The 27,366-nt window shown below is 50.8% G+C and overlaps 9 protein-coding genes across 9 annotated transcripts; 5 read left to right on the top strand and 4 right to left on the bottom strand.

Moving 5' to 3' along the window:
• Nucleotides 1–986: 986 nt before the first annotated feature.
• N7532_002409 (uncharacterized protein) lies at nt 987–3,318 on the top strand (the record flags this gene model as incomplete). Its single annotated transcript, XM_056614903.1, has 4 exons — nt 987–1,648; nt 1,708–2,421; nt 2,476–2,798; nt 2,861–3,318. The coding sequence occupies 4 exons, from the start codon at nt 987–989 to the stop codon at nt 3,316–3,318; spliced, it is 2,157 nt and encodes a 718-aa protein (XP_056477875.1).
• Nucleotides 3,319–4,706: 1,388 nt separating this feature from the next.
• On the top strand, nt 4,707–5,677 carry N7532_002408 (CE1 family esterase; the record flags this gene model as incomplete). Its single annotated transcript, XM_056614902.1, is given in 2 exon segments — nt 4,707–5,008; nt 5,020–5,677. The coding sequence occupies 2 exon segments, from the start codon at nt 4,707–4,709 to the stop codon at nt 5,675–5,677; spliced, it is 960 nt and encodes a 319-aa protein (XP_056477874.1).
• A 915-nt stretch (nt 5,678–6,592) lies between these two features.
• Nucleotides 6,593–9,272, bottom strand: N7532_002407 (uncharacterized protein; the record flags this gene model as incomplete). Its single annotated transcript, XM_056614901.1, has 5 exons — nt 6,593–6,769; nt 6,834–8,721; nt 8,801–9,062; nt 9,112–9,120; nt 9,173–9,272. The coding sequence occupies 5 exons, from the start codon at nt 9,270–9,272 to the stop codon at nt 6,593–6,595; spliced, it is 2,436 nt and encodes an 811-aa protein (XP_056477873.1).
• A 2,444-nt stretch (nt 9,273–11,716) lies between these two features.
• On the top strand, nt 11,717–12,698 carry N7532_002406 (uncharacterized protein; the record flags this gene model as incomplete). Its single annotated transcript, XM_056614900.1, has 3 exons — nt 11,717–11,865; nt 11,929–12,185; nt 12,307–12,698. The coding sequence occupies 3 exons, from the start codon at nt 11,717–11,719 to the stop codon at nt 12,696–12,698; spliced, it is 798 nt and encodes a 265-aa protein (XP_056477872.1).
• A 2,303-nt stretch (nt 12,699–15,001) lies between these two features.
• On the bottom strand, nt 15,002–17,478 carry somA (putative cAMP-dependent protein kinase pathway protein (Som1); the record flags this gene model as incomplete). Its single annotated transcript, XM_056614899.1, has 4 exons — nt 15,002–15,169; nt 15,224–16,706; nt 16,779–16,951; nt 17,005–17,478. The coding sequence occupies 4 exons, from the start codon at nt 17,476–17,478 to the stop codon at nt 15,002–15,004; spliced, it is 2,298 nt and encodes a 765-aa protein (XP_056477871.1).
• A 1,609-nt stretch (nt 17,479–19,087) lies between these two features.
• N7532_002404 (TRAPP complex core subunit BET3) lies at nt 19,088–19,924 on the bottom strand (the record flags this gene model as incomplete). Its single annotated transcript, XM_056614898.1, has 4 exons — nt 19,088–19,207; nt 19,254–19,469; nt 19,517–19,736; nt 19,890–19,924. The coding sequence occupies 4 exons, from the start codon at nt 19,922–19,924 to the stop codon at nt 19,088–19,090; spliced, it is 591 nt and encodes a 196-aa protein (XP_056477870.1).
• Nucleotides 19,925–20,230: 306 nt separating this feature from the next.
• Nucleotides 20,231–21,534, top strand: N7532_002403 (WD40 repeat domain-containing protein; the record flags this gene model as incomplete). Its single annotated transcript, XM_056614897.1, has 5 exons — nt 20,231–20,374; nt 20,428–20,473; nt 20,525–20,605; nt 20,667–21,422; nt 21,482–21,534. The coding sequence occupies 5 exons, from the start codon at nt 20,231–20,233 to the stop codon at nt 21,532–21,534; spliced, it is 1,080 nt and encodes a 359-aa protein (XP_056477869.1).
• Nucleotides 21,535–22,068: 534 nt separating this feature from the next.
• N7532_002402 (uncharacterized protein) lies at nt 22,069–23,297 on the top strand (the record flags this gene model as incomplete). Its single annotated transcript, XM_056614896.1, has 4 exons — nt 22,069–22,241; nt 22,318–22,343; nt 22,372–22,747; nt 22,784–23,297. The coding sequence occupies 4 exons, from the start codon at nt 22,069–22,071 to the stop codon at nt 23,295–23,297; spliced, it is 1,089 nt and encodes a 362-aa protein (XP_056477868.1).
• A 2,334-nt stretch (nt 23,298–25,631) lies between these two features.
• Nucleotides 25,632–27,127, bottom strand: N7532_002401 (uncharacterized protein; the record flags this gene model as incomplete). The annotated part of the gene is made up of 6 exons (XM_056614895.1): nt 25,632–26,281; nt 26,336–26,536; nt 26,587–26,598; nt 26,654–26,697; nt 26,752–26,977; nt 27,055–27,127. The coding sequence occupies 6 exons, from the start codon at nt 27,125–27,127 to the stop codon at nt 25,632–25,634; spliced, it is 1,206 nt and encodes a 401-aa protein (XP_056477867.1).
• Between the last annotated feature and the right edge of the window lie 239 nt (nt 27,128–27,366).

The raw sequence follows: 27,366 nt of genomic DNA, 5'->3' as shown, positions 1-27,366 counted from the left end.
GTACTTCCACTGGTATCTGATGATGGGGCCGTGGTATTCGCATCGCATCGAAAGGATGTGAAGCTGTTGAACTTGATAAGAATACTGGAGGATAATCAACAGGTGGGAGTGGCCAAGCAGCAGTTTTCCGAATAACTTGAATCACGGTGTCTCCACAATTGACATGAGGCTAAAGAAACCGTGACCCACCAGATCAACTCTTCCCGACAGAGTAACGTGGATGAGGGCTTCGAAATGGTGCCTGAGTCCGTATTTGTGTTTGAAATGCAATTTGTGTTCAGTCCGAGTGGTTATCATCAACAAACGCCGAAATTACCAGTAGCGGAAAAGGAATAAGGCACTAGTAGTAAACAAAGCTTAGAGTAAACACAGCGAAAAATGAAGAGGTAGAAAAGCAAGCTTGTGTGGGTCGTGTCCAGCTAGTACAGGAGCGCTGGTGATACGGTGTCATGGCGATAAATACAGAAAAGTGAATGCTGTTCTCTTTTCTAAGCTCAAGACACTGACTCAAGTTGATGAAAGAAACAAGGACAATCCACAGAGCGAAATATGCCAAGAATATGCCTGGCAGTGACAAACCCTATGTGAAAGGTATGGACAGAGCTGCTACATTCTTGATCGACTTCCTGGGCGTCCGAATCAACTGAAAAGAGCGAGTGTCTCAATTGTGATATGCTGCTTTCATGATAGCAGACAGGCTTGGTGGTCTCAGGACGGATGAGGAGGGTGGTAGCACCATGTTCCCCGGACAAACTCTGAGTATAGAGGCAAGGAGAGTAAAGCAGAGACCGGCAAATAGAGAAGAGGGGTTTTGAATGGCAGATGCCTGCCCTATACCCTAATACCCCTCTGTTGACAGGATTAGTCAGGCAGCCATAGGCAGGCGCCAGCACACTTGACCAATGTTTTCCTCTCGCTACAATTCTCTCCAATTCTCTTCCACAATTTTTTCTTCAACCATCCTTTACCTCTTTCTACCCATCAAAATGGAGATTTTCGATGTTTCCGCGGACCCCTTTTACATTGGGGTGCTCCAAGAATACAAGGAAAGGCGCCTGAAAGCCAGAGAAAAAATGGGAAAAGCCGCAGTGCCAGGAAGGCCAAGGGAAGACATTATCCGGGAGTTCAAGCTTCTGCAACATGAAAACATAAACAAACCTGGAGCAGCAACGACCTCTGAGCCAGCTGTTCTGCCAATGCCTTACGAAACTTGCTGGACACCTCTTCATTGGCTGAGCAAAATCATGGTCTCAGACCTGCGCCTCGGGACTCACCACTGGGGATGCTACTTGTTGCTGAGAACAGTCACCCCGGCAGATGTAGAGACCGGTTCTAGAGTCATCGTCGAGGACGAGAAAGGAGATGTCATCCCGCTGGAGCTTCACCATCAAGGTACAGAGCTATCAGGTGCACAGAAGCTTGCCGAGGGCTCGGTGCTCGGTGTGAAGAAGCCTTATGTGCAAGTGGTGGGAAATGCCTACCATGTTCGAGTCGACCATCTGTCAGATGTCAAATTTCTTCCAAAGTTCGATGAGTTGGTCCCGGTATCCTGGTCTGACACATCCACGAAGTACAAGGAGCCGACTGACTGGAAGTTGGCAGGGAAGGGGGCATTTGACAGAGGCGATTATCGCTCGGCTATTGACTGGTAAGAATCGGATCTGAAAGAAAAGCAATGCTAGGGACGGAGGCTAATCATGATTACAGCTACTCGAAGGCGCTCACTTTGTCCCCCTCGAACGACTTAGCGAATACGATCCAGCTAGACCGCGCCATGGCTTTCCTCAAAACACATCAGTTTGACGCCGCCCTCGACGACATCGAAGCAACATTGCGTGGCCCCGAACAATCCGAAACAGCCCTCTTCCGGAAAGCGTTAACCCTCTACCATCTTGGTCGATTCAAAGAATCATGTGATATCCACGATTTGCTTGGGAAAAAGTATCCAGGAAGCCCCTTGGCTCGACACGAACGGGCGTCGGCACGACTTGCAGAGCAAGAGAGTGGTAGGTACGACTTCAAAGAAATGCAGCTCGAGGCTAGTAAGCGTCGACCTCCACACCTTGACAATGCAAGCTACATCGGCCCTGTGGCCTTGAAAGAAACTGGAAAGCTAAAGAAAACTCGGAGGCTAAGAATGCGACTGTTTACAACAGAAGCAGTGAAGGCCGGCGACCTTCTGCTCTGCGAAAAGGCGTTTGCTCATGCGTTTCCCGGAAGCGATATCTCGAGCGGAGTTAATTTGCTACTGAACCCCGAGCCAGAACAGGCCACTATAGGTACCCAGGGAAAGCTTCTGGATATGACAACCCAGAAGCTTTACAAGAATCCCTCCTTGTCGTCGACCTTTGCCGATCTTTATGGCCACAAGTTCAATCCCGTGGCCTGCCAAGACGTGGATGGTCGGTCCATTGTCAATACGTATGTGTGGAATTCAAATTGACTAATTAAGATTCAAAAGCTGACTTGCTACAGTTTTCATGCCCAGAGAATCATCCAGCTGCACAGCTTCGGATGCCCCCTTTCCTCCCGCGAGAGCCACGTCGCCGCTGTAAGTTCCTTGACCGCAGCCCGGCAGTTCCACAAGAAGTTTTTCATATGTGGAATCTGGTCCTTGGCATCGTACATTAAGCATTCTTGCCTTAGCAATGCCCGTCGCTCGTTCATTGGAGACATGATGATCGTACGTGCCACCCAAGACATCGCCGCTGACACCGAGGTTACCATCTCCTTCCAGACACCACTTGCTGCCAACCTTGAGGAAACTGCGGTCAGCCTCAAGTATCGGGGCTACAAGTGTAAGTGCAAGCTTTGCCGGGAACTCCGACGACTCCCCGAAAGTGTTGTGTCAACCCGGAAGACACTCCTGGCTTACTTGCAAGCACACGGACCGGGGAAGTCGGCTTTCAGCGCATCGAAGAAATTATTTCCAAGATCGCCGACACCTATGATCGACCGGCCTCCAAAATCCCCCGCCTCGCACTTTGGGCCCCGTATCTCGCCCTGGCTAGAGCCTATCTTCACAAAGGTAAGTTTGAGAATGCCATCGAATCCGCCCTGAAGTATCTGGAAGCACTCGGTTATGTGATCGACGGCTTCGACGTCCCGACTACCTCGAACACCTCACTGATCGTCCAGAAGTGGGGGATGATGACCGACTCTAATGTGGGATGTTGGTTGATTCTCTCTAGCGCGTACCACGAAGTCGCACCTTCACTAGAAAGTCAGGCGATCGAGTATGCAAAGATCTCTTACAGGATCTGTGTAGGTGAAGACGAGACCTTTTTCGAAACCTACTATGAAACGGAAGGTGAATGATGCCATGCTTGTGACCCCGAAGCCGCGATCCGTGTTCGCTACGTAGGGTCAAGCTCTGCGATCAGCCTTGCCGAGGGCTGAAGCCTAGTAAATTCTTCTCTCACCTTCCACTGATCATCCTCTCAGTTATTTTTGGTTTCCGGTTCAAATTGATATTCGTTCTTTTCGATGTGCGTGGATTCCTGAATGTTAATCGACCCCTGCGTAAGAATGCTTTCCTTCAGGAAGAGGTTGAACAGTCTGGACGTGTAGCCTCTTCCTGGAGTACGGGGCAGCGTAGTAATCGTTAGTTATTATGCAAAATCCACAGTTTTCACGCCTAGAATCTCATTTTATTCTCGACTCCACTTTCCAAATTCGTACCCAGTGCGAGTTGGCTCGTGTTGCAATAGTCAGTTTGAGCCCCACCTCTCCTACATTATGTGTTATGTCCCAGGGCCACCGATCATGGTACCGAAAGTACGTACTAGTGTGAAAAAGACAGCTGCTCAGCGATATCAGAAAGGACTATTAGTAAACGACTGCTGCCTCACTGCTGCCAAGTGGAAATTCGTAATTCAAATGTGACTCTTCTATCATAGACTGTGAACCGAATCCTGTCTTATACGTGAATCCTTAGTATTTGGGAATGGCTCCAATGACGTGTTATTTATTTTTTTCGAACTCAATTCGCATGACTGACATCGACTCAAAACAGGGGTTTCACAGACGATGACGCGCGATATAGGCGAAACGCGGAGCAATACCCTCCTCGGAACTGCATACTGGGACTAGGAGTACGGAGTACATTGGGAACAGCTCGTCTAGAGCAATCGCGCAATCCGCAGGGGACAAGCTTAACATAGATTGCCTATGGGTCCGTCCAGCGGAAAGTACGGCGTCGCGGGAACCCGATCCTGCAGACCGAGCCGGCTCGGTCTCGAATCAACCAACAACGGCCGGCTCGTTTTCGCCGGGAACCCGCATCTGCAGCAGAAAGTCACAATCGAAGAACCTGGCGTCATTGGGTTTACGCGTACATACCATTGTGTCCGGAGTCGAAAAGGAGGATTTGCGGCCAATGGCTGGGGATAGGAAGAACAATTAGTGAGGGAGGCTCCGCTGATCTGCGAAGATCCGCCGATCATCGGCGACGGATTCGGAATAGGGGCTTGGCTCACCGCGAAGCTCATAGAGATGAATTTATGGCACAAATAGGAGACTACCGAGGTTAGCTACTTCTCCTGTCAATCAAACTCACGTCGAAGAGTCAATTGTTAAGGGTTGGGAAGTAGATAAGTTCTACCAGTCGCTCCCTTTTTTTGGCGGCATATAACATTTAACTTTTAAACTTTTCAACATTATAGTTGCTGTCTTCACTTCACAAAAGACACAACAACATCAAAAATATGCGCATCTCTTCTATTCTATCCCTCGCCGCCCTGGTGAGCATAAGCTCAGCGAAGCCATCAGGATGTGGAAAGAACTTCCCCGAAGGATTTCCCACTCCCGGCTCGAGCAAGACGATCGACCTACCCAACAGCGACCGGTCTTATCGCATCCATATCCCCGAGAACTATGATGTGAACCGAAGAACACCAGTATACTTTTCCTTCTGCGGTGCCTCTCGCAACGGAAAAGAGCAGGAGGGCCTATCTCAATTTTCCAACCCCGAATTCAACCCCGATGGCATCGCGGTCTACCCCGAAATGTCGAACGGAGTTGGCTCTCCAACTCCCTCGCCAACACCTCCCACCCAAACGACGTCGACTTCACCAACGACCTCCTCACACACCTCGAAGAAAAACTTTGCGTCGATCCCAGCCGAATCTACGCGAACGGCAAGTCGAACGGAGGAGAATTCGCCGCCGTGATCGCTTGCAACGCCACAGTCGGCAGCCGCTTCGCGGCCTTCTCGGTCGTCAGCGGAGCCTGGCACGAGACTGGCGATGTCCCCGGCGTCGGCCCCTGCGAGCCTGCGATGCGTGAAGAGGGGTATCCGTTCCTGATTTTCCACGGCACAGTCGACCAGACCGCGCCGATTGACGGAAGCAAGGAAGATGACGAAGTATCCCTGATCGATGTGCTACACAAGTGGACTGAGCGCAACGGATGCGAAAAGGACGCGAAGTGGAAAAGCAATGTCACTGTCTTCGAAGACCCGTTAGTCAAGCACGCGAGCTGGGACTGCGCGGGCAAGAAGGACATTGTCCAGTTCTACCGGGAAGAAGACAATGGCCATTGCTGGCCCAGCACGGTGCCCAACGATGATTATGAGACTATGGGGCGGAAAAAATGTCCCGGGGGACATTATGTGTTCAACGCTACGGAGTATATTTTTGACTTTTACAAACAGCATCGGTTGAATCAGATGGTTTGAGGGAGCTTTCCTGTACATATTTTTGGGCTAAACTTGGATTCTAGCATATATTTGGAATATAATTTAACGTTAACATAGAGATGTCATTTTTTGACATTTGCACTGTCACCTCCCCTGCCGCCTACTTGGATCTAAGCGATCAACAATGGCCCAAACAGAGAAATTTAGCTTCGATCGCGGAGGCCCTCCGTACACGACCACAAATGGTTGTTTGGGTTGCCCCAGGGTTAAAGATACGAAAGGCCTCTCTGACGCTGGCTGGCAAGTAAACGAAAATACTAGGCCCACCAATCCCCAGAAACGACATCTTGATATGAACAAAAAGTATAACACGGGGAATTCGGCCCCTCACAAAGCTATAAAAGGTCGCACAGCGAAAAAACCCCAATAGTACAATTGATAATGATGTTTGATCGAATGACCCATCAAGTCAACAGCAAAGAAAAATATTTTGGCTCAAAATCCCAACGTTAGGAGTGCAACGCACCCCATATCCTATTTAACGAAGGGATTCTTGAAAAGATCCTCAGAAGTATCCACAGAAGTATCCACTTCAAAAGTATGCACATATGGCTTTGAAGAAGATTCCACGGTCAACGGTACCGATATTGATACGGTGGGCTAATCTCCACGGCCAAAAAACTTTCATCCACTCTGTTCACACTGTTGAAACCCAGCCCAAGCCTGCAGAAGCTGTGATCCACATTCAAATGATTAGACCTTCGGAGTCCTCCATTACTCGTCAAAGTTCTCTTCTGAACGCGTGAGGGCTGAAACGGGGCACGAGATCATGAGCCATGCCCTGAGTCCTTGAGGCCAAGTTGTGGACGAAGAACCAGGCAGCTAATGTGCGGATCTTGTAAGAGAGATGGTGTTGCAGATTTTAAACGAGGGCTATTTCAATTCATTTTCAGGCTAGAAATCATTCCAATTATAGTCACTTTCTGCAGTAGAAGCATATTCTTCAGGAACATCCTCGACTGTTGCCTTTCTGTAGTTCGAGGGCAGGTTTCCATTATGCGTTGGATGATCAGCTTTCGTATAAGCATCGGAAACAAGTGATCCAGTGGGCGTATCCATGTCACCAGACATCTGTTTCTCAAAACAAATCAAAATCAGTCTTCGCTGGAAGTTGATAGAGGATGTATTTTCTCACGTTTGCTCCGTCTTCTGAACCGTCGTCCTCTTCGAGTCTTTGTGGCGGCTCACCAGACTGCATCTCATCATCTTGAGCAGTTGGGTTCGTTCCATCAGAGTCCATCTCTATATCTATTGGCTCCGCGGCTTCAGGGGCTGTATTCGTCTCGGCGATTAGAGGCCTAGAGCGCTTGTTTTTGGATAACTTCAAATGTCGTTGCCGAACTCTTTCGTTTCCCCACCACAGGTCGCCTCGCACTGCAGCAGCTTCGTTTGATAGTCCATTGTTCCATACTTCATGTGTGATTTGACAAGCAACGCCCAAATCATTTAGTTGCAGTCGACTAAACCCCCAGTCACTGCTGCGATATTTAACACCATCTTGCTCAATGTAGAGGTCACCATTGACCGTGTACTTGAAATCTTTGCAGGTGCCAGGGAACCGGTATGACCTCAAACCAGAATCTCGATGAACCCAGGAGATACGACCGAATATGTTCGAAACCTTTTCCCAATGGGGAAGCTCCCAGACAGAATCGTCTTCCTCTTTGGGTGGAAGCCAGAAACATCGCTTTTCTCCCGATTTGGCGTACGTATCGATGTAGAATACCCTGCCATTTTCAAACCGCCAGTCCCATCCCTCTGGGACAGCGCAGAGTGACTTGGCGTCAACATCGAGCAAGAGTCCCGCGTGTGGACTCCAGCCAATCATCCGCTTGCTTGGGGGACTGGAAATCCTAGGTGGTCGATGTGAATTCTGGCTTTTTAATGCTTCCCTCGCCTTTCGCGATCCTTGGTTCTGATGATCTTTATCATTTTCTTCGCAGAGTCGAACCGATTCAATCCGTCTCAGATCTTCATCGAGAGTCACGCGAACCTGCTTCCCTTCCATCAACTTCTCATCTGGTAGTAGCCCGCCGTATGGTATAAGATCTATTATCTTCGTTTTCTGATCGGCTCGGTTGGTAGTGGACGGAGTGTGTGCATCCACAAGCCGCTCTTCTACGAGCCGCCCTACCCAGACAGAAAAACGAGAATGCCGTTCTGTGGGCTTTTGGCTCTTTGAGGTGCCTGGCTCTCGGTTCCTCGGTCGATTGTCCTTCTTTGGAGAAGGCGGGGGAGGAGGCTGTCCCCACTGATGGGATTGAGGATCCGGGAATGCAGATGTCGTTCTTTCCCCAAAATTGTCGGGACCATTTGGGAAGGAATTTGGATTTGAACTCATATTAGGGAAGGCATTGCTGTGCATAAAGCTCTCTTGAATCGGATTCGGATAGTAACCAAAGTTCTGTGTTCCCTGGTGGTACTCGGCTCTTGGATCGTATCCAGGGGGAGACCAGGGTTTCGGAAAAGCAGGTCGGGGCATCGAAGACGGGTCCAGTGGTGGCGGTGGTGGTGGAGGGTAAAAGGTGGGTTGATAATCAGGCGGAGTATAAGTGTACGGATAGGGCGTAGTTGTATAGTTATAATCAGTTCTGTCCCCGGGCCTGGGAAATTCTCTTGATGACTGATTGTGGGGAGGTCTTCGTGTATCGGGTCGGGTTGGCTGAGGTCTTGATGATCGAAAATATTGTTTGGCGGTGGTTTGTGGATCACCTGGCTTGTTGACGGTAATATTAGGTCTTCGGCCTTCTCTTTCAGAGTATTGCCATGCATTTCGCGCGGGCTTTGACCTAGATGAATCATAAGCGGCACCACGAGTCGCGGCTGAGCTCCATAAATCCTCGTCATCGGCACTTCGCTTCTGTCGAGCAAAACCTTCAGACTTCACGAAACGAGCTTCCCAATCATTACCCTCGTTGGTATTAAATGACTTTTGAGGCGGGTTGGTTTCCTCCAGAGATATGTCCATAGGAGTTGGTTCAGCGTCCGTCAGAAACTCCTCTTCCCTTTGCGTGGTTGATTCACTGGCGTCTAGTAAGCAACAGAGCTGGTGGATATGTGACCTGAAACAGGAGGAAATTGAAGCGACTGTATTTAACATACTTCTCTATCTCGGCCTTCAATTTGAGCAAATGCTCCTTTAGCGCTGCAGAGTGTCTCTGAATATCGGCGCTGCGAAATCCTAGTTCCTTGAGTTCTCTGCGAAATTCGCGCCACACCTTCTTGTCATCATTATCATAGGTTGTCATTCGCGACGATATAGAAGCAGTATCATCGTTTTGACCTTCATACACGAGCTTACATAGCCCTGCTATCAGTGAAGAAAGAGAACCGTCGGGAATAACATTCGGATGCATGTGAACTGCTGTGCTGGTTAGAGCAGGCACTGATCGCGAATATCTGACTGAACTGACTCTGTGTTCCTAGAATTCATCAGCGCGTAAACTGGTTTTCGTTGTGGAAAGATATCCCTACCGATGATTTCATGGCGGACCCCCGCCATGTTTCCGAGGGTCACCCCATGATTTGAAACGGTGCCATATCCGGTAGCGCCTTGGGAGCCTGCCGGCTCCATCTGTCGGGATATATCTGGCCGGTTACCGGGCAGGAATAGCCATCAAGCCCAAAGAAAGACGATTTGGAGCGCCAAAAATGACCCGCAGATAGAGATAGGAAGTCAGGCAGAAAAGAGGAGAACACGAGAGCGCCAGTCCGTAGTTAGTTAACTAGTTGCTTGGCTCAGCCCCATTACCTAAACATTTCAAGTCGGTAGTCAGCCTCGAACCCCTGGAGGTCTGACCATATCGCCTCGGTTTCCCCCGGGAGGGTGCAATGCAGACCAACGTCATTTAGTCGATTGAGCCGCGTGCAACGTGGACCAATCGATTGTGAGAGGACGCTTTCTTCTGCGTTTGACGGCCTTTTCAGGCATTACACGAAAGGTGGGGGAGAGATATGGGCCAATCGCCGGTGGTGGAGGGCAGTGTGATAGGAGTTGCAGGCGGTGCTTAAGAAAGTGGAGGCGGAAGGGCCGAGAGAACGTGGAAGCCGCCCCGCAACCCAAATGCTGACGAGATGTCATCCTGATATCGCTGTTGACGTTTTTTCAACAGCCACAACACGCATTTGAGAGACTATTACACACGTAATACATGCCCTTGAATGAACCCTCGGTCTTCTCACACTCCGAGAAGAATGCAGGACCGCCAACCGTCCTTGGCCGATTACACAGTTGGCTGGATATGTGCACTGCCAGTGGAGATGGGCGCGGCCAGACTAATGCTTGATGAAGAGCATCCACGGCATCCTGAGATTGACCGGGGCATGTATTTACTTGGTTCGATGAGTGGTCATAATGTTGTCCTTGCCTGCCTTCCCGCGGGGATATATGGAACCTCTTCAGCATCAATCGTCGCGATGCAGATGCTCAACAAATTCCCCGACATTTCTGTCGGTTTGATGGTTGGTATCGCTGGGGGTGTCCCAAGCCAAATTGCTGATATACGACTTGGCGATGTGGTGGTTAGCAGGCCAGTGGGCACTTTGGGTGGAGTTGTCCAGTATGATCTGGGGAAGACATTGAGAGATGGTCGTCTTCACCGCACAGGATCCCTAAGCAAACCACCATCTCTCCTACTTTCTGCAACAGCGGTTCTCGAAGCGAGTCATTCAATCAAGCTGTCTGCGATACCCTCCTATCTATCTCAAATGGTAAAGCATCACCCTTACATGGGTGATTTCCTTTACCCACGCTCGGAGCCGGACATTCTGTTCAATGCAGATTATCAACATATCAAGTCAGCGGACGGGTCATGCACTAAATGTTCGCGAGGATTTTCTGCTCGGCGTCGCCCTCGACCCTCAAACGATCCAGCGATTCACTATGGAACTATCGCTTCTGGGAACCAAATCATGCGAGATGGAATAACACGAGACCGCATTGCACAAGAGATCGGGGATTCCGTCCTTTGTTTTGAGATGGAGGCATCGGGATTGATGGACCATTTCCCATGTCTCGTGATTCGAGGAATCTGTGATTATGCCGACTCTCATAAAAACAAGCACTGGCAGCGGTATGCGTCAGCCACAGCAGCGGCTTATGCGAAAGAGCTATTATCCGTTATTCCCACTCAGAAATCAAAGCCAACGCAAAGAAACGACGACAATCCTGATAGACAGCACGCTGACTTTAGTGATTTGCGTGCATGGATGAAAGAATATACGGTCAGTCCCTTTATCCTCGGTCCAAGAGGCAAAATTCACATACTCAGTTCGTCACATACTCACGAACTGAATATAACAAGTCTGCACCAATATATCAGGGTGAAGTTCGCTTCGACGGCCCGGTTTCAAACAGTGGTGGTGTTCTCATGGGAAATATTGCATCCACCGGGGGGCAAGGCATGAGTATAACTGGTTCAACCAATGTGTGCAATATTCCCTTTTCACGCAACTTCTGCACCACACTGATAACGAGTGTAGTATCGCAGGAGCCGAGAAGAGAGAGAACATGTACCTCGGGAACACAAGATGCGCTCTCGACCTTCGCATTGATGAGTTAACACTTAGACTCCCCATTGTAGTTACTACTGTCCGGGCTAGCTAAATTATAGTTTGTCAAAAATATATCCTGTCATGGCAGAAGATATGAGATTAAATGACTTTCCACGCTGGAATAGAAGGTTAACCCATTCGAAGGGATATATCATCGATATATATACAATGACTCCCACATGTACTTTGCTAAAGCAAAATATGAGATAGCTTAGCCGAATTTCCTTTCTCTGACGCTGGCTTAGACCGGGAAGCTACATTGGGCCATGGTAATTTTCGTTCGCCTCTCGCGCGCAAGTTTGTTGGAGCTAGTGCCTTGTCGCCGAATGTATTCCTTCGCCCCTACCAATCCGCCCCCACTTGGGGCTGAAACACCTCACAGGAAATTCATCGTTCACCCTGAGCCGCCCGCGAACGCTACTGACCTTTTAATAATCCTTTCAGTCAATACGCACAAGGCTGAGCATGGACAGGTTATTCGGCGCTTCTATTCGAGCCCAAAGAGGCCTAGACGACGCGGACCACCTCGAGCTTTTCCAAACCTTCGAAAACAACCCGTCCGGCGTCAGTGCTGAAGAGCGCATCTCACTTCTCGATTTGCCTCCTCCCTCGGTGTAGGATGACAATGTTTCTGCTATGAGCAGACTCACAAAGGATAAACTCCTGAAACGCGCAAGACCCTCACCCGAAGAGTTGACAGAGGAAGAAATCAAACTCCTTCTTTCTCGCTTGTGGGCGGGGGTCGACAACGAAGAAGCTTTCTATGTCCATGCAACTTGGGATCTGGACCAAGTGTCCAAAGAGCTTTGCGATCAGGCAATAGAGCGAATGGATCGCTTTCACAGGTCTCCTTTTGAAGGACACGAAAGCGATGCATTCGATAAGGCGTTGGAAGAGCATCTGCGCAGAGGCAAAGAGAGCAGCCAAAAAATGGGTGAATAAAGAATACGACCTTATAGTCCAGCATGCAGACCTTAGCTGCAGCGCCTCTGGCACGAAATTGACAAAAGTTCCTGGGGCTTTGCGGCGTTTCAAAACCCTGAATATGCAAGCAGTGTCAACGGGAGGCTATGAGGCGGAGCTGTATAGAGCTCTAGAACTATCGCTTCGGGAGATCCGCGTTGGCATATTGCAAATCTATTGGAAGCTGGAGTCTCCTGACTGGCCTACACAAACTGGCGATAATAAGAGCTTCCTGGCCGTTCTCGACGTGTTACGCGCGAAATTCAAGGAACTTCGGACCCGGCCCTTTCTTGATCAATACAGCTATCCGAAAGATGGTGCCCCTGAATTGGGATGGCCTATTAGGTCCAGCCCAATAAGGGCCTTTAAAGAGAAGTACGGAAAGAACCTATCCGAAGGAGTTTCACAAAATAAATTTCTGTACCTGGACCAGGAGGCTGCGAACTCGGTCCTCACTTCCGGCGGATATTTGGATAGGATGTGAATATGTGCTCTTGAACCCGACTTTGATCCACGCAGGCATACCTCTAGTGGATATTCTGGCTACATGCGTGTTCGCATACAGCAACTTGTCAACAACATTTTCACTGCGCAGGCGGTGGCATGCTGATGAATTTTCCATGGAGGATTTGTTCGTGGCAGCTCAGAGGACTCCTTATGGCGGTGCTTTTGTCTAGGTAAATGAGAAACACAGTGCACAGTCGGAGATCAGTACTGGAAGCAAAATTGGAATGCCTGAATTTGAGACCGATCAGAAATTTTAGGATATATATATTGCGCCTGCCCCTTATTACTGTGATGAATCAGAGTGTTACAATCCAAGACCTCGTCGAGGTAGACAGGTATGGTCTCTATTCGTAGTAGACTAACAGAGAGAACTCGCTCGCTATGTATATCTATCTGCGCTCGCTTAGCGAGCTCGATGGTTACTCAGGTACCTTACGAGGGCTCAGCCCTTCGAGGACTACTTGGCGCGTCTAGTGTACTGGCATGTGCGTAATTACTAGATATATGTAGTCGATGTCGATCTCGTAACAAAAATATACTCCTGCTAGCTTTTGAAGAGGGGAACGCTCGGTGGCAGCACGCGCTGAGACGTGCGGTTCGATTCAGCAGAAAAACCACCACAAAACACACGCGTAGCAATCAGGAAATAGCGAGAACCCCAAAAGTAGGGGTCAGGTCGGGGAGGTGTAAGAAGGTGTATTCTAGAACTAGCTATCCGGCCACCGTATACTGCCGGCTATGTCACATAACATGGATGGCACCCATGTAGTAGGGGGAGGGGGTCTCCCCACTACACTATTTATCCATAAAGATCCATAAAGATCCTACCTAATAGAATATTACCGCTAAGGTTCTACAAAGATATTTATTAAACGAATCAGATTATGTTTAGCTACAATAATTGTACTTAGAAGCGAGGCTCCAGAAGTCTGCCTTCGCCTCGCTCTGTAAGTTGTTTAGGTGCTCTCAACAGGCATCAAGTCCGGGTTGCTCTCGGATCTCCGGTCGGTCTCTAAGTCTGTCTCTGCCTTATCCAGTGAACGCATCTGCAGTCGAATACTCCGAAGAGCCTCCGTCCTGTTGAATCTAAAGTGATAGCGAATGTAGTCACTTGGCCGATGCGAACTGTGACCATCTGATGCCGCCGTACCTGGATCGAATGATCAGGAACGCTCCCGCCAAAGTCCAAGATGGTGACGATATAAAGCCATACAGGTGAACTGTCAAGCTCACGTAAGATTCATCCATTATCATCTCCCACAGGGTTCACACTTCGACCTGTAGGTATCTTCAAGAAGCCAGCCCGAATTCGATATCTCAAGAACATGTGAGGCATTACGTCCAAGAATGAAAAAGAAAAGTGGATATCATTGAACCCAAACACCTATAATAACAAAGCACACCCAATCAATCTCACATCATCAATAACAATCAACCATTCAAAAACAAGTCTTCTCCCCCCACCCAAAACACATTTCCCATCAACCATTGCCCTTGAGACACCCATCCAGCAACTGCCCCCGCGAATGTGAAAACGCAAGACTACATATGCTCAGCTTTTGTGACGACGTTAAGGAAAAGAGAAGAGATTCGTTACTATAGATTCGGGAATAGTCAAAGAAAAGAAATGGATGAATTCAAATCCAAGAGCCTGGAATTCAACGCCCGGTATTTGTTCAACAAATGTGATGAGTGACCATTTTCAAAATAACAAAAAGGAAAGGCAGAAAAGAAGGGGAAAGTTCGCGGGGACTAATCAATCAATCAAGTCAAAGAAAAGAAACGAGTGAGCTAGCAAATGCGCTCAGTATACTGGGTCAAGCATGACTCCAATCAATCAATCAGGAGCCAAGGTTAAAGTGAACAAGACTAGGGGAGCATTAAGTCACCGGGAATAAGTAGTAGTAATAGAAAGAAAGAAGAGAAGCGAAACTCGTAGGTCACAGTGCAACTAATCTCGAATACAGAATGAAGATCACCTAGTCAATTCCCAGCGTAGCATGTAGGAGTAAAGGCATAGTGTTCACCTTCACCAGACAAAAAAAAAGGAAGGAAACACCAACGCCGATCTCTGAGCACATGCGAAATAGAACACGTATCCAAGATTGGGAAAGAAGTGTCGAGGAAAATAAAAGCAGGGCGACAGTATCCGCGCGAAAAGGAAAGAGCAGCGTCCAAGGCAAGGAAAACAAAACATTGGATCGATCAACATTTACAAAAACAAGGGTATATCGGAGAGGTTTAAACACCTGAAGAGAACCGTTAAGACTTTTAAATCATTCACGAGAGGTCGGGCCCGGTCTCAACAGGGTCTGTGGAATAAGGCATGTTCGGGTCGAAGCCGAAGCCAGTCCCATCGCCATCGGTGTTGAGGAATGTGTCAAAATCGAAGCTCTCCAGGATGTCAGGATTATCCAGAGCGCTGAAGTCAAGACTGAAAGGATTGGTCTGTTGCGGGAGCTGTTAGAGAAGGGAAGGCACGAATTGTCGTTTGAAACTTACATCGGGCATGCCAAGTTCATTGAAGGATTGCGGGTTCTGGTCCGGAGTCGGTTGGACCATAGTAGGAGGAGCAGGTGCCGAGGTAGGCTGGGGTGGCGCATTGGCGCCGGCCTTGTTGTTAAAGGAATTAGGATGTTGAGGGGTGACGGGAGTAGAGGGAGTGGGCGTCTGGGCAGCTTCACCAGCCTCGGTCGATGGGGTAGCACCGGGGGCGTTAGCTGCGGCATTGGCGGCCTTCTTAGTGGGTCGCTTGCGGGGCTCCTTAGTATCTTTCTTGCCCTTAGGAGCCGGCTTGTTGGCTTGCGAGGGCGTCGGAGGCGCATTGCCCGTGGTTTGCGGCGACGGAGGCTGAGTGCGCCCAGCGTTGGGACCGGCGGGAGGTGCCTGGGGAGGCGGCATGGCGCCTCGTTCCTGAGGAGTGCCAGCCTGAGGCTGGGCGGCGGGTGAGTGTTGCGGGGGCATCGGCTGGCCCGGTGCCCATTGTCCGCTTGGCACGCGGTTCACGCCAGCGGGGATCGGCTGGCCCATCTGAGGCCCGGTGAAGGCGGGGTTAGAGCTGGGGGGACGCATTGGGTTGGGTCCACCCTGGAAGAATTGCGGGTTCATGTCACCAGGAAGAGCTCCACCGTTCAGGTTCATCGATCCGGGAGATCCGCGGTTCTGGTTCATGTCGCCAGCGTTGGGCGAGGGGGGCAAACCGGTCGGGGGCATCTTTGGTGTACCCCGTTTCATTTGTTCACTGGGATTCGGCGAGGCTCCAGTCCGGCTGCCCTGGGGAGATGTGCCCGGAGGCAATTGTCCCGGCATCGGCTGTCCATCACGGGCCATGCTGTCCTGCTCTTGACGAGCCATCATCAGGCGACGCTTGTTCTGCTGTTCCAGCAACATAAGCTGCATCTGATAATCCTGAAGAGCATGGTTGCCGCCGTTCTGAGGTTGCATACTAGGCCGTCCAATCGCCTGGGGATTGGCCTGGTAGTATTCGGGGTTCATGGTGTACATTCCACCGTTGGCTTCCGACATCGCCATCAATTCTTGGTTTGGCATAACGTTGGGGTTCACCATACCACCATTCGGGAGACCCTGGGAATTCAGTGCTGAGCTCGTGTGATGAAGGGCCAAGTTTTGGGCATATACCTGCATAGATTTTTGTTGCGCAGCCTGCCCCTGTTGGAACTGCTGGAATTGCGCCGGGTTCATTGCAGCCCTGTTCATTCCGTTCTGCATCATAATCTGCGGATTCGGCTGTCCTGGCATTCCTTGTCCCTGTCGTTGTCCGTTGGGCGCGAGTTGTTGTCCGTTGACGGGGCCACCACCCTCGAGGCGGGGGCGTTTCGACGGCGAAGGAGCGTTATCGGCGGATGCGGGTGACTGGGGCCGGTTACCGTTCATGTCCATGTCGGACTGATCGCGCTGCATCTGCTGCATGATATGCATCTGCTGCTGGTTCTTCTGGAATTGTTGCGCGATCTGCTGTTGCGACCTATTGGAGCTGTTAGTTTTAACTCCACTGCCACCAGTGGGAGGGGTGGAGTGAAGGTGTGGTAATACGTACAGGCCAGCAGTATTCAAGCCAGCAGAATTCTGCAACACCGTCTTCTGGAGGTTAGGGGGAACTCCAGGGTGCATGCCATTGCGGCGCATATTGAGCGGCATCTGGCCACCCATCATCGGCTGTTGCCGCATGAGCTGGTTCTGCTGCTGTTGATCACGAAAACGCATCATGTTCTATTTAGCCAGTCAGTCCAATGCCAGAGCAAGAGCAGTTTAGAGAGCCGTACCTGGCTGTGCTGGAGGTATTGACGGACGTCCGGGCTGTTTCCTCTCTTGTGCTGGGCCGAGAAGAAATCCCAAAACAGACTCCACCAGTCCAGCAAGAACGACGTCTGGATACTTTCACTGTACAGCCGGGGCCGAGGCAGATCGTCGGGTATCTTGATCTTCTCGCCATCCTTGCCATCAGTCATCATCGCGTCGTCGACACCATTGATATCATCGCGGCGGCTGCCCGGACTGGTCTTGGTGCCGGGGTCAGTATTGAGCTTAATGGATTCGTCCCGCAGGAGGGCGCGTGCACAGTCGTGGTAGCCACGTTTCAAGAAATAGTCGTAGATGTGGGTGTTGAGGTTGTTGATCATGTGCTCGGGGTTGCTGTTCATGCTGGGATCATTACGGGGAGCTGTCGAGCCGTTGTTCATCATGGGGACACCACCGACGGGGCCTCCGACCCCGGGGTTCATCCCAGCGGCATTCATCTGATTCATGGTGGCGATCGGGGGGACTGCAGCCGCCCTTGCCTATATGTACTGTCGGATGCGAAATCAGATCGAAGGAGGAGACAAGTTCCAGGCGCGCATCCACCGACTCAGGCGACAAAGCCTAACGCGGGGGTAGGACGGACGCGTGGGAACGGGACGATGGAAGTAGGACCGAAGCGGTGAGCGCTTCGACGTTCAGACGAGATCGAGATCAGCAAATGGTCCAGGGCGTTTATGGACGCGTTCGGGATTACAGCGCACGACACAACAAGCCGATATGTTCACGGGGGCTGAGATGCGATAAAGATCTGCGACGGGTTCGGGGGGTGGAGGTCGAACTCCGGGAATATCACGCCAAGTGGGAGAAATCGAATCTATGAGACGATTCGGAGGCGCAAGCGATGAATTCGGACACGGCTAACTGGGATAAAAGTATGAGCGACGGGGTCGGAATGGGCGTGGGGAACAAAGAGGGATTAGAGGCGCGATGGGGCGATGACGGCAGCAGGGAGGCGGGAAAAAGCGCACTGGGGGCAGGTGGCTGGCAGGGAAGGAGGGGGGGGCAAGTATACCAGACACAGACCCGACCGGGGCAGATCGCAGCGACAGATGGGATATGGCATGCAAGAGCCAGGCAGCAGGAGAAAGGGATCTCACGGGTGGAAAGGGAGAACTGAACAGACTGAGAGGAGCGGGTTCGGCGACAGGCGATGGGCGATTTGGGAAGGCGCGGGAGAGTCGCTTGTTCGGAGCGGATTAACCTGGCCGGAGGGGCGGGAGATGCGCGGGCTGCGTATTTCTGGGACTGCCACTACAGTATACTGTAAGTATGGCGGCAGCAGCAGAGCAGTATGAGCAGCAGCAACAGTTGCAGGGGGTGGGCAGTGTAGAAAGAGTGTCGCTGAAGGAGGAGAAAAAGTGTAGACGGAAGAAAAAAGATGAGATGGAAAAGTGGGTGAAAAGAAAAGTCAGACGAAGAGAGGTTGGTATCAGATGGATAAGTATAGGATTCCCCCCGACTATCTTCAGTAGATCGCCGATCGGACCAATCGGACTCTGTCACTGCAGAAGTCGACAGGATCTTAGAAGTAAAAGCGCAAGTGAGATACGAAATTGGATCTGTAGGAAATCTAACGGGGAGGAAAAGAGGAGGGGCTGTTGGGAGTATCGGCGTATTGTTACACCAACCCCGGCATGATCGCTGCCCTAAGACGACCCAAGGAACACCTGACCACCCAGTATAAAATCTATATGCTGCTGCAAACAGCACACGCGTATCCAGGAACACATCCCTGGCAGACTTATTCACTGTTTTAACTAACTCCTATTTATGACTATCTTACTGTACCTTTAGCAATGCCTGGTGAAACACCCCTGCGCGCGATAAATCGCGTGGCGGGGATCGATCGGTTCCTACAGCTGATACATCAGAAAGCTAATGCGAACCGAACACGCCAGAACAGAACAGAAGACAGCATTGGACTACTCTAAGGCACATTCTTCTCTGTGCTGAAGAATAAAACTCGGTGAAGAATATTTTCAATAGAATCTAAAAAAGGCACAACCCTTGTGAATACCATCCAACGCCGTACATCATGATGCAAGCTCACTCCTCCTCCGGCGGCATCTCGTCCTCAATGTATCGTACCAGCGACACCCGCATCTCTGTCGTGTCATCCCCCCGGAGCACATCGCTCACAAAGTGCGCTTCGATCTGCATTTGAACCTGGATCCGGGGTTAGCGATCGGACCCGCCGCAAAGGTGCCCTCACCGGGAAAGGGGAAGCAAAGTTTACCATCTCTAGCGCCCCACGGAGCACACCGCACAGGATATTCGAGAACCACAGCTCGTCCTGAGCGCGACCATCGTCCGGAAGCTCCACAAAGTCCGCCAGCGGGTTATCCTCGAAGATCAGCGAGAATTGGTTGTTGTCGCTGGCCCAATTCGTGACGGTTGGTGCCACATTCAAGAAGATCTTGAAGCCCACCTATTCAGAGTCAGTTCAGCTCTTGTGACTGCAGGGCAGGTACCCACCTTCGCAATCATATCAGCCGTCTCGCGGAAGTTGGCGCATCGACCCACCCCCGACTTGGCCAGGAAGTCTTCAATCAGTCGCATGCCGATGTTGTAGCCCATCTTCTCCAATTGCTTGTTGACTTCTTGGTAGTCGTTGTCGTAGTCCTGGCATAGCTGCGCAACAATGGTGCCGTAGGTTAATGTGACCAGCTCCGCATTGACTTTATCGATTCTCGTCCTGGGCAACGTTAGCTTGGGATTTCGGGGAGCTCGCGGCGGACGATCGCAGTCGAAAGTTCAGGCAGAGAGCAAAAACGGGATACTGACTTCCATATCCTATCAACAATAGCGTTAGTGGAGACATTCCATCCGACAGACAGGCCTCACTCACTCTTCTCCTATTCTGGAGGCTTTTGTGGCCGACATGGTGGTCCGGCAGGTACGCTAGCCACGAGAGGACGTAAAAAGGGGCAAGGATAATGTGATCCAAACACAGATAGTCGAATGCGACAGTCGATTAAAAGACGAGGGGGTGATTGCGGGGAGGTGCGAGATGCTGGAGCTGTCGCCGTACACAATCGACTCACCGCCCGCCGAGTGGGATTATCGTTCTTCCCGCAGCTCCAAAAGCCTCCAGGAACCTTTCGCCCTCTGCGCCTACGTCTCTCAGGTCCCTTCCCCACCCGGTCTTATTTGTCCCTCAGAAACTCGAGGCTTAGCTCGGTCGCACTCATGTCTGGAGAAAAACGCCCCGCGCCGGCGGCCTTTGGCACGGGCAATCAGCTCGTCGCTAAGCGAAAGAAGTCCGACGCCGACCTCAACCCCGGCTCCGCGGTGGTCAGGAGCTCTTCGCAGGGCGGAGCTCTCGTGCAATCGGTATGTTTTGATGTCAGTCGATACTTGATGAATATGGCTAACCTTCTGGTCAGGTCCCTCGTACCAGTGGACTCGATGCGCCGATCATGGAACTGACAGGTGAGTCGCGCCAGCCTGCCAATGAAGGAAATAAACTGATTATCTCAATAGGTCATTCTGGGGAGGTATTCGCCGTTCGGTTTGACCCAAGCGCCCAGCACATGGCCTCCGGCTCCATGGACCGGTCAATTTGTACGTGATATTCAAGTATTGTTCCGTAATGTCGAGAAAAATGACTAACTTTTTCGCATAGTGCTCTGGAACACCTACGGAAAATGCGAAAACTATGGTGAACTCTCCGGTCACCGAGGAGCCGTCCTGGACCTAAAATGGGCGCGCGACTCGCGAGCAATTTTCTCCGCCTCCGCGGACATGACACTAGGAAGCTGGGACGTGGAAACTGGAGAGCGCGTCCGCCGCCACATCGGACACGAAGAAGTTGTCAACTCTCTGGATGTCAGCAAGCGGGGTGAAGAATTGCTAGTCAGCGGCAGCGACGACGGCTGCATCGGTATCTGGGACACCCGGCAAAAGGAAGCACTGGACTATCTCGAGACCGATCTCCCCATCACCGCAGTTGCTCTTTCCGAGGCCGGCAACGAGATCTACAGTGGTGGCATTGACAACACGATCAACGTGTGGGATTTGCGCAAGAAGGCCGTGGTGTATTCCATGGCTGGTCACAACGATACTATCACCTCCTTACAAGTTTCCCCCGACTCCCAGACCCTCCTGTCCAACTCGCACGACTCCACGGTTCGAACATGGGATATCCGTCCCTTCGCTCCGGCCAACCGGCAAGTGCTGACCTTTGACGGCGCCCCCGTCGGCCTGGAGAAGAACCTCATTCGTGCCAGCTGGGATCCCAAGGGCGAGAAGATTGCCGCGGGCAGTGGTGACGGCAGTGCTGTGGTCTGGGACGTGAAGACCGGCAAGCTTCTGTATAAGCTGCCCGGTCACAAGGGCACGGTCAATGATGTGCGGTTCTCGCCCAACAATGAGCCAATCAGTGAGTTCAAGCATTCAAACGCTACAATAGTCGAAGCATCTCTTAACATATTTTCACAGTCGTCTCCGGCTCCTCCGATCGCAATCTCATACTCGGCGAACTGGGAAAATAAGCAAACCCAATATCCAGACATGTAATGATGTTTAAGCGGGCGTTGAATTGATCTTTTACACATCTCGGAACTGCCTGTTCATTCCAGAGACAACAGGACTTATAAATATCAGCTGTACACTACAAACCACATTGACTCACGCGTTCAAGTAAACCTTTTAACCCTTCACCTCCCTCAACTACCCCCCTGCCCGTCCCGCAACAGAATATCATTCCCCAACGACGTCACACCTTAACATGCCGTGCAACAGCTTCCAACCACCGCGTGGCGCCAAGTCAGGCCAGCCCGGTCCCTGTCACAAAACGAAGCTGCTTACTCGGGGGTATAACAAGATATTATTAGCGTAGCCGAATGCTAACTTTTCTGCGGACTAATCTTTCTGGTCGTGGTTGCACGGCCATCCGCATGCGCATGTCATCGGCACAGATTAAATAAGAATGAAAAGATCGCCAGAATAAGCAAAGAGATAATCTAATCTTTTTCAAATCGGCTTGACAAACCTCCGGCAGAAATGCACCACTTTAAGCCCACGAAATGGCCAACCTAACCGAAGACTTCAGCCCAATCCTCCGAGCAGTAAACATAATCTTCTCAATCCTCGCAACTTTCGCAGTAATCGGGCGCTTCGCGGCCCGCCGAATCCGAAATCTAACCCTCGGCATTGACGACTGGATGATCTGCATCGCCCTATTGCTAAACTGGGCCATGTACGGCGTAACCGAGAAAGGCAAGCAGTCTCTCCCATCCACCCACCACTTACACTAAACTCCCTTCTCACATTAGCCCAACAACACGGCCTGGGCAAACACGTCCAAACCCTCAATCCTGTCGACATAGAAACCTTCACCCGCTACCTCTACTTCATCCAAATAACCTACGTCCCAGCACCAACAGCCGTAAAACTCTCCCTCCTTTTCCTCTACCGGCGCATCTTCATACACACCCGCTTTGTATATCTCGTGTACACCATGATCGGTGTGATCCTCATCTGGGGAATGATAAATACCTTCCTGGTCATTTTCTTCTGCACACCTATTAGCGCGATGTGGACTGGGAAAGGCAACTGCCTCAACGTCGACCCGTACATTTATGCGGTCGTTAATGTCGTTACGACAGTTATTGTTTGGGCGATGCCTATTCCGCGGGTTTGGAGCTTGCAGCTTCCGAGGGGCCAGAGGGTTGGAATTTCGTTTATTTTTGCTTTAGGGCTTTTGTAGGTCCCCACCCATGTCGAAATGAAATAACACAGAGCAGAAACGGGTGTGGAGGTGACTAACTCATTTGTTGTGGGCAGTGACATCGCAACGGCAATCGGTCGCGTAACCCTAATTCCCGATAACAGCGACTACGACAAAACCTGGGAATTCGGGCGGCCCTGTATGGTTCACATCATTGAGATATCGACCGGGATAGTTTGTACGTGTCTGCCGACGATGCGGATATCGGTGCAGGCGGCGGTTGCGAGTTTGAGGGGATATTTTCCGTTTATTTGCAGAAGCCGGAGTGCAACGCCCTTAAATGGTCTCAAGGGTGGGTCTCCGATTTCGAGCAATGATAAGCCGGAGCCGCGCAATATGAATATAGGTCTCGAGAATGAGGGTGAGTGTTGGAGGTCGGGTGGTGAGGGCTGCCATACGGAGATTACACGCGCCAGGAGTGGGGAGAGAGATTGGGAGCGGGATGGGAATGGGAGGCGGATTTTCGTTAGGGAGGAAGTTGATATTGAGATGAGGGTTGTTGAGGGTGGGTATATTGCTGGATAATTAGGCTTTCGATGAATGTTCGCGCCAAGGTCTCTTTTGTACTGGCAGCAGAGTAAGAAGTATAATTTGGGGTACACAAGGCGCAGAGCCTGATAACGAGAGCCAAATTAGATAACTTGTTGCAGGGAGATTAACCCTCCTATTCATGGGATGAGGCTTATATTGCAGCCTCAGGCATTAGTAGCCGCAGAGCCCCATAGTTATCAGCCTAAACCTTATTCAGACCCGCCGTGGTGATCCAATTATGCATATATGTAACAGATTGCACGATTGAGAGGCAGTCGATTGTACTTTGTGCGATTGTACTAGAAGTCGATGAAAAACTGCGAAGGTGACAAATGTGACAAGAACTTTTTATTTTGAGCTTGAGGTCGCTAAATTTTCGATGTGGCGTAGGGTTAGGCTCCTCGAAACTCAATTCAGGGCCATGGAGATGCGGAGGCTCTCATGGCCAACACGCGACATGTTACGTTGATGCAGATAAATGCAGCTCCACAATCATAAATTGAACGAGGGCGACAACACGCTAGCATATCACTGCGCACATCTCAATGAGATTGCGGCACTCGTTTTTAGTGTCCATACAGCCTTCTTATTGATAATGGAACATCGACACGTGTGAGTGATAACGAACCACCAGATGGTCTGGGCTTGCGCTTGCGATCTTCTCAGGATCTGTAGCGGCTGTGGTGGTCTCTCCTTAGACGACGTTGTCGAGGCCAAACATTCCCGCCAAGAGTCATGTTCGTCGATGACGGGCCACTCCACTCCTCCAATGTGAGCGGTATGTGAGGATATAAATTATCCCTCTTCATCTTCAAGCCGACCATAATGTAGAAGATGACGATAAACTCTTCTCCATAGCACTGCTATGGGGAGTTCGAGGTCCGATCTCTTCGCGGTTGACACTTTCATTCTACGACTTCGGTGCCGCGATCAAGGCTTCCTTGGCTTGAAAGAGCACTTGCTTGGTTGTATCTGATGTATTTCTTTTAAGGAATAGCTCATACTGAGCAAAAGGTGCTGCACCGAGATTGGGTAGTAGGCGCACCAACATCCATAAATTGTGGCGACCGTTTTGAGTACTGCAGATTTCTTGCGTCTGGACAAAGTCCTCCAATTTATCCGCAGCTCCCCAAGCTCTGACAGAGTTTTCCTGTCATCGCCGATGAGCAGGGCTGGATATTCTTTATTCTAGGGAACATTGCTCGAGGGCGAGTCGGTACCTGGCAATTTCTCCAGAACAGATAGATTCCCCCCTTCCCGGACTTCCCACCCTGGTTCGGGGGAATTCACGAAAAGGCTGATAAGGACCACCAGAGTGTTTCTTCTTAAACCTCTGGTTCCTGAAGGCAACGTGCTTAGATATCTGTTTGGTCGCAGACGTTGTTCGAATCGAAGAGCCCCATGCCATAGAATACCAGTACCCAGAATTGCTTTCTTGGTATCTCGGCAGAACCAGTGTACCAATAGCCTTTCATTTATATCCTTTCATTTTCCCATTCGTAGTCTCGTCTAGAGGGTCATGTTCATTGTCAAGGTGGGAACCACAGGAATAAGACCACGGCTACCCTGATAGAGTGGTTGCCGGAGGGGTAGGAAGACCATAACCTGAAACCAGTAGACTCGCTCTTTAATAAGGCGATTCTCGAGGCAGACAGGGTAGATTGACCGGACTGGACGTGTCGGGACATGTACCGCATCAGTTTGCGATAAGCCCGAGTCCGATTCTTGATCCTATTGACATGCTGAGTCAAGTGCTTAAGGAAAACCATGTTTCCAGTTAATGGTGCAATGTCAATATTGACCAGCCATGCCAAACCAGTAAAGCTCGTATGTGGGATGCTGAAAAGACCATCTATTCTCCCATTTACCCTGGCAGGCGACCGGCCATATGACCGGTCATAGGAGCGCTCATATGCCTTGTCTACGATTATTATTTGTGAGTGATTGATTTCGCGGCGGTGCTAAGACATTTGTGCGGAGTATCTCAGATAAAGGCGAGGTTGTGGTGAGAATATTGGGATTGGTGGTGATCTTATTGGCATTTATGAACAATGTAGAAGATATACAGGGTTTAGCGGGTTATTTGAGATGTTTATTAGTAGGAGCGTACGCAGAAAACGTCTATAAATTAGGGCATGGCTTCAATACACTTCCGCTTATTCTTCCTTAAATAAATTGCTGGAGTGCTTTCTGCAAATCAACAGCGTCAATATTCATTTCGTGACTAACATTCAACCTTATCTGCAAACGCGCAAAAATGCAAACAAGAAACGCCACCACTCAAACAAACGCCGCTCCGAAACATTTCATTCAGAGATCCAGGCATCTCTACGCCTTCTTTGGGGTTTTCTCATTATCATCCTGCTCAACAGCATCATTGCAACCGTCATAAGACATGCTGCTCTCATCGGTAGACTGGCCAAGCCTGAAAGTGGTACTGACCGGACGCGTCTTGTCCAGCAACTGGTGGTACATGAACTTGCCCGCTTGCGAGCCAGCCTGGCTGCTGTGCTCAAAGCTCATGCCCATGCTCGATCCGGTGGTACCGGAGATATCACGGCTTTGCGAGGCGCTGGAATTGGTGTAGTCTCTCATTGAGAGATCTTCGCGGGTCGAACGGGTACCGCGGTGGTCCCAGTCCCAATCTCTCATCGACACGTCTTCATGGGAGGAGCGGGCGCAACGGTGCAGCGAAGCTGCTTCAATGATAGGGCGCTGGTGGTGAGACTGTTCGGGGGTTTGAACACTGGGAAGTGGAGGAGGTGGAGATTGGAAGGGGTTGTGAAGAGACTGCGCAAGGCCACCGGTTGGCAAGGGGCCGCGGTTGATAGGGTCTCGTCGGCTGGGTGAATCTCCGTGGATATCATCGGGGATGGGAGAGGACTCGTTGTTTGTGGGGAGGGCACCATAGTCGGGGAGGGTTTTATCAATCCACATTCTACTGCATGGCCAGGCGATTCCCTGATGTTCCAGCAAATCTACTATTGTCAATTGGATATACACGAAATTAAATGAGCGCTGGAGCTACTTACCCTGAGGGGCATGCTGGAAGGCAAAGACAACCAGATTGCTGACCCGTTCGTACATCGGGTCACGATCAGGACGCATCACGCCTTCGGAAATGATGACCTTGATCTTTCCAAAGTCCTTCCCGATTGCCTCGTTGAACCACCACTTCCGCTCGCGGTAGACAGGGAAGCGCAGGACGTCCTTGCGTCCGTTTTTTTCGGTGGCTGCATACGTCAGGAGCAGCCCGAGGTTGCGAGGGAAAGGACAAACATACCCGAGTTGTACTCTTCAGATTACACCAGTCAGCAATGCTTTCTTGCGGAATATCAAGGACAACTTACGGATGGTCACTGGCCACTTCGCCCCCATAGAAACAATCTCTTCTCTAATCATCAGCATCATTAGTACCATATCGACATCGGAAGTTGGAAATTCTTACGCCACCCACTCGCCATCAACAAGCACCCGCACCTCGTAGACAAAATTGTCTACACCAGGCCTGACCTTCCGCTCAACCAGCTCACTGGGATTTCTCGGGCCCCAGTTACGCAGCGCAATCCAGAATGGAGTCTGGCAGGGGACGGACGGGACAAAGGAGACGAGGACGGGCACTTGACCCAGGTTGCCCGGCTGGGGGACCTCGTGGTGGTGCAGGGGCTTATCCTCTGTACCCTCGGTGCGAGCCCGGTTCACGCACCACTCTTGGAGGCGCGGAAACTCTTTGTCGCGGGCCACGGCACACTCGGTGACGTATTCTTGGAGGGAGCGTCCCGCTCCCAGGCGAAGAGCTCAACACCCCAGTTTTGGTACCGCATTTTGATGAGGTGCGGTGGAAGCTGACGAGATAGTGTTGTAGGGATGGAGAGAGAGATGGGCATTTTTACACGGGAAGGAAATGGGGTGGCGTGACTGCTGTGGCCTGGACGAGCGCAATTGGGGGAAGGTGCGCATTGAGCTTGCCGAGACTAATCGGGAAGGCAGCGTTCCAGAAATACCAGCCGAGTACGCCTACAACGTAATACGCCCAGTAGACCCAAGGCAATTTATTCACTTC

The sequence above is a fragment of the Penicillium argentinense genome (genome assembly GCF_028826775.1).
Source record: "Penicillium argentinense strain IBT 30761 chromosome Unknown utg000003l_segment0_segment0, whole genome shotgun sequence".
Lineage (NCBI taxonomy): Eukaryota > Fungi > Ascomycota > Eurotiomycetes > Eurotiales > Aspergillaceae > Penicillium > Penicillium argentinense.
This window is presented reverse-complemented; position numbering and strand designations above follow the sequence as displayed.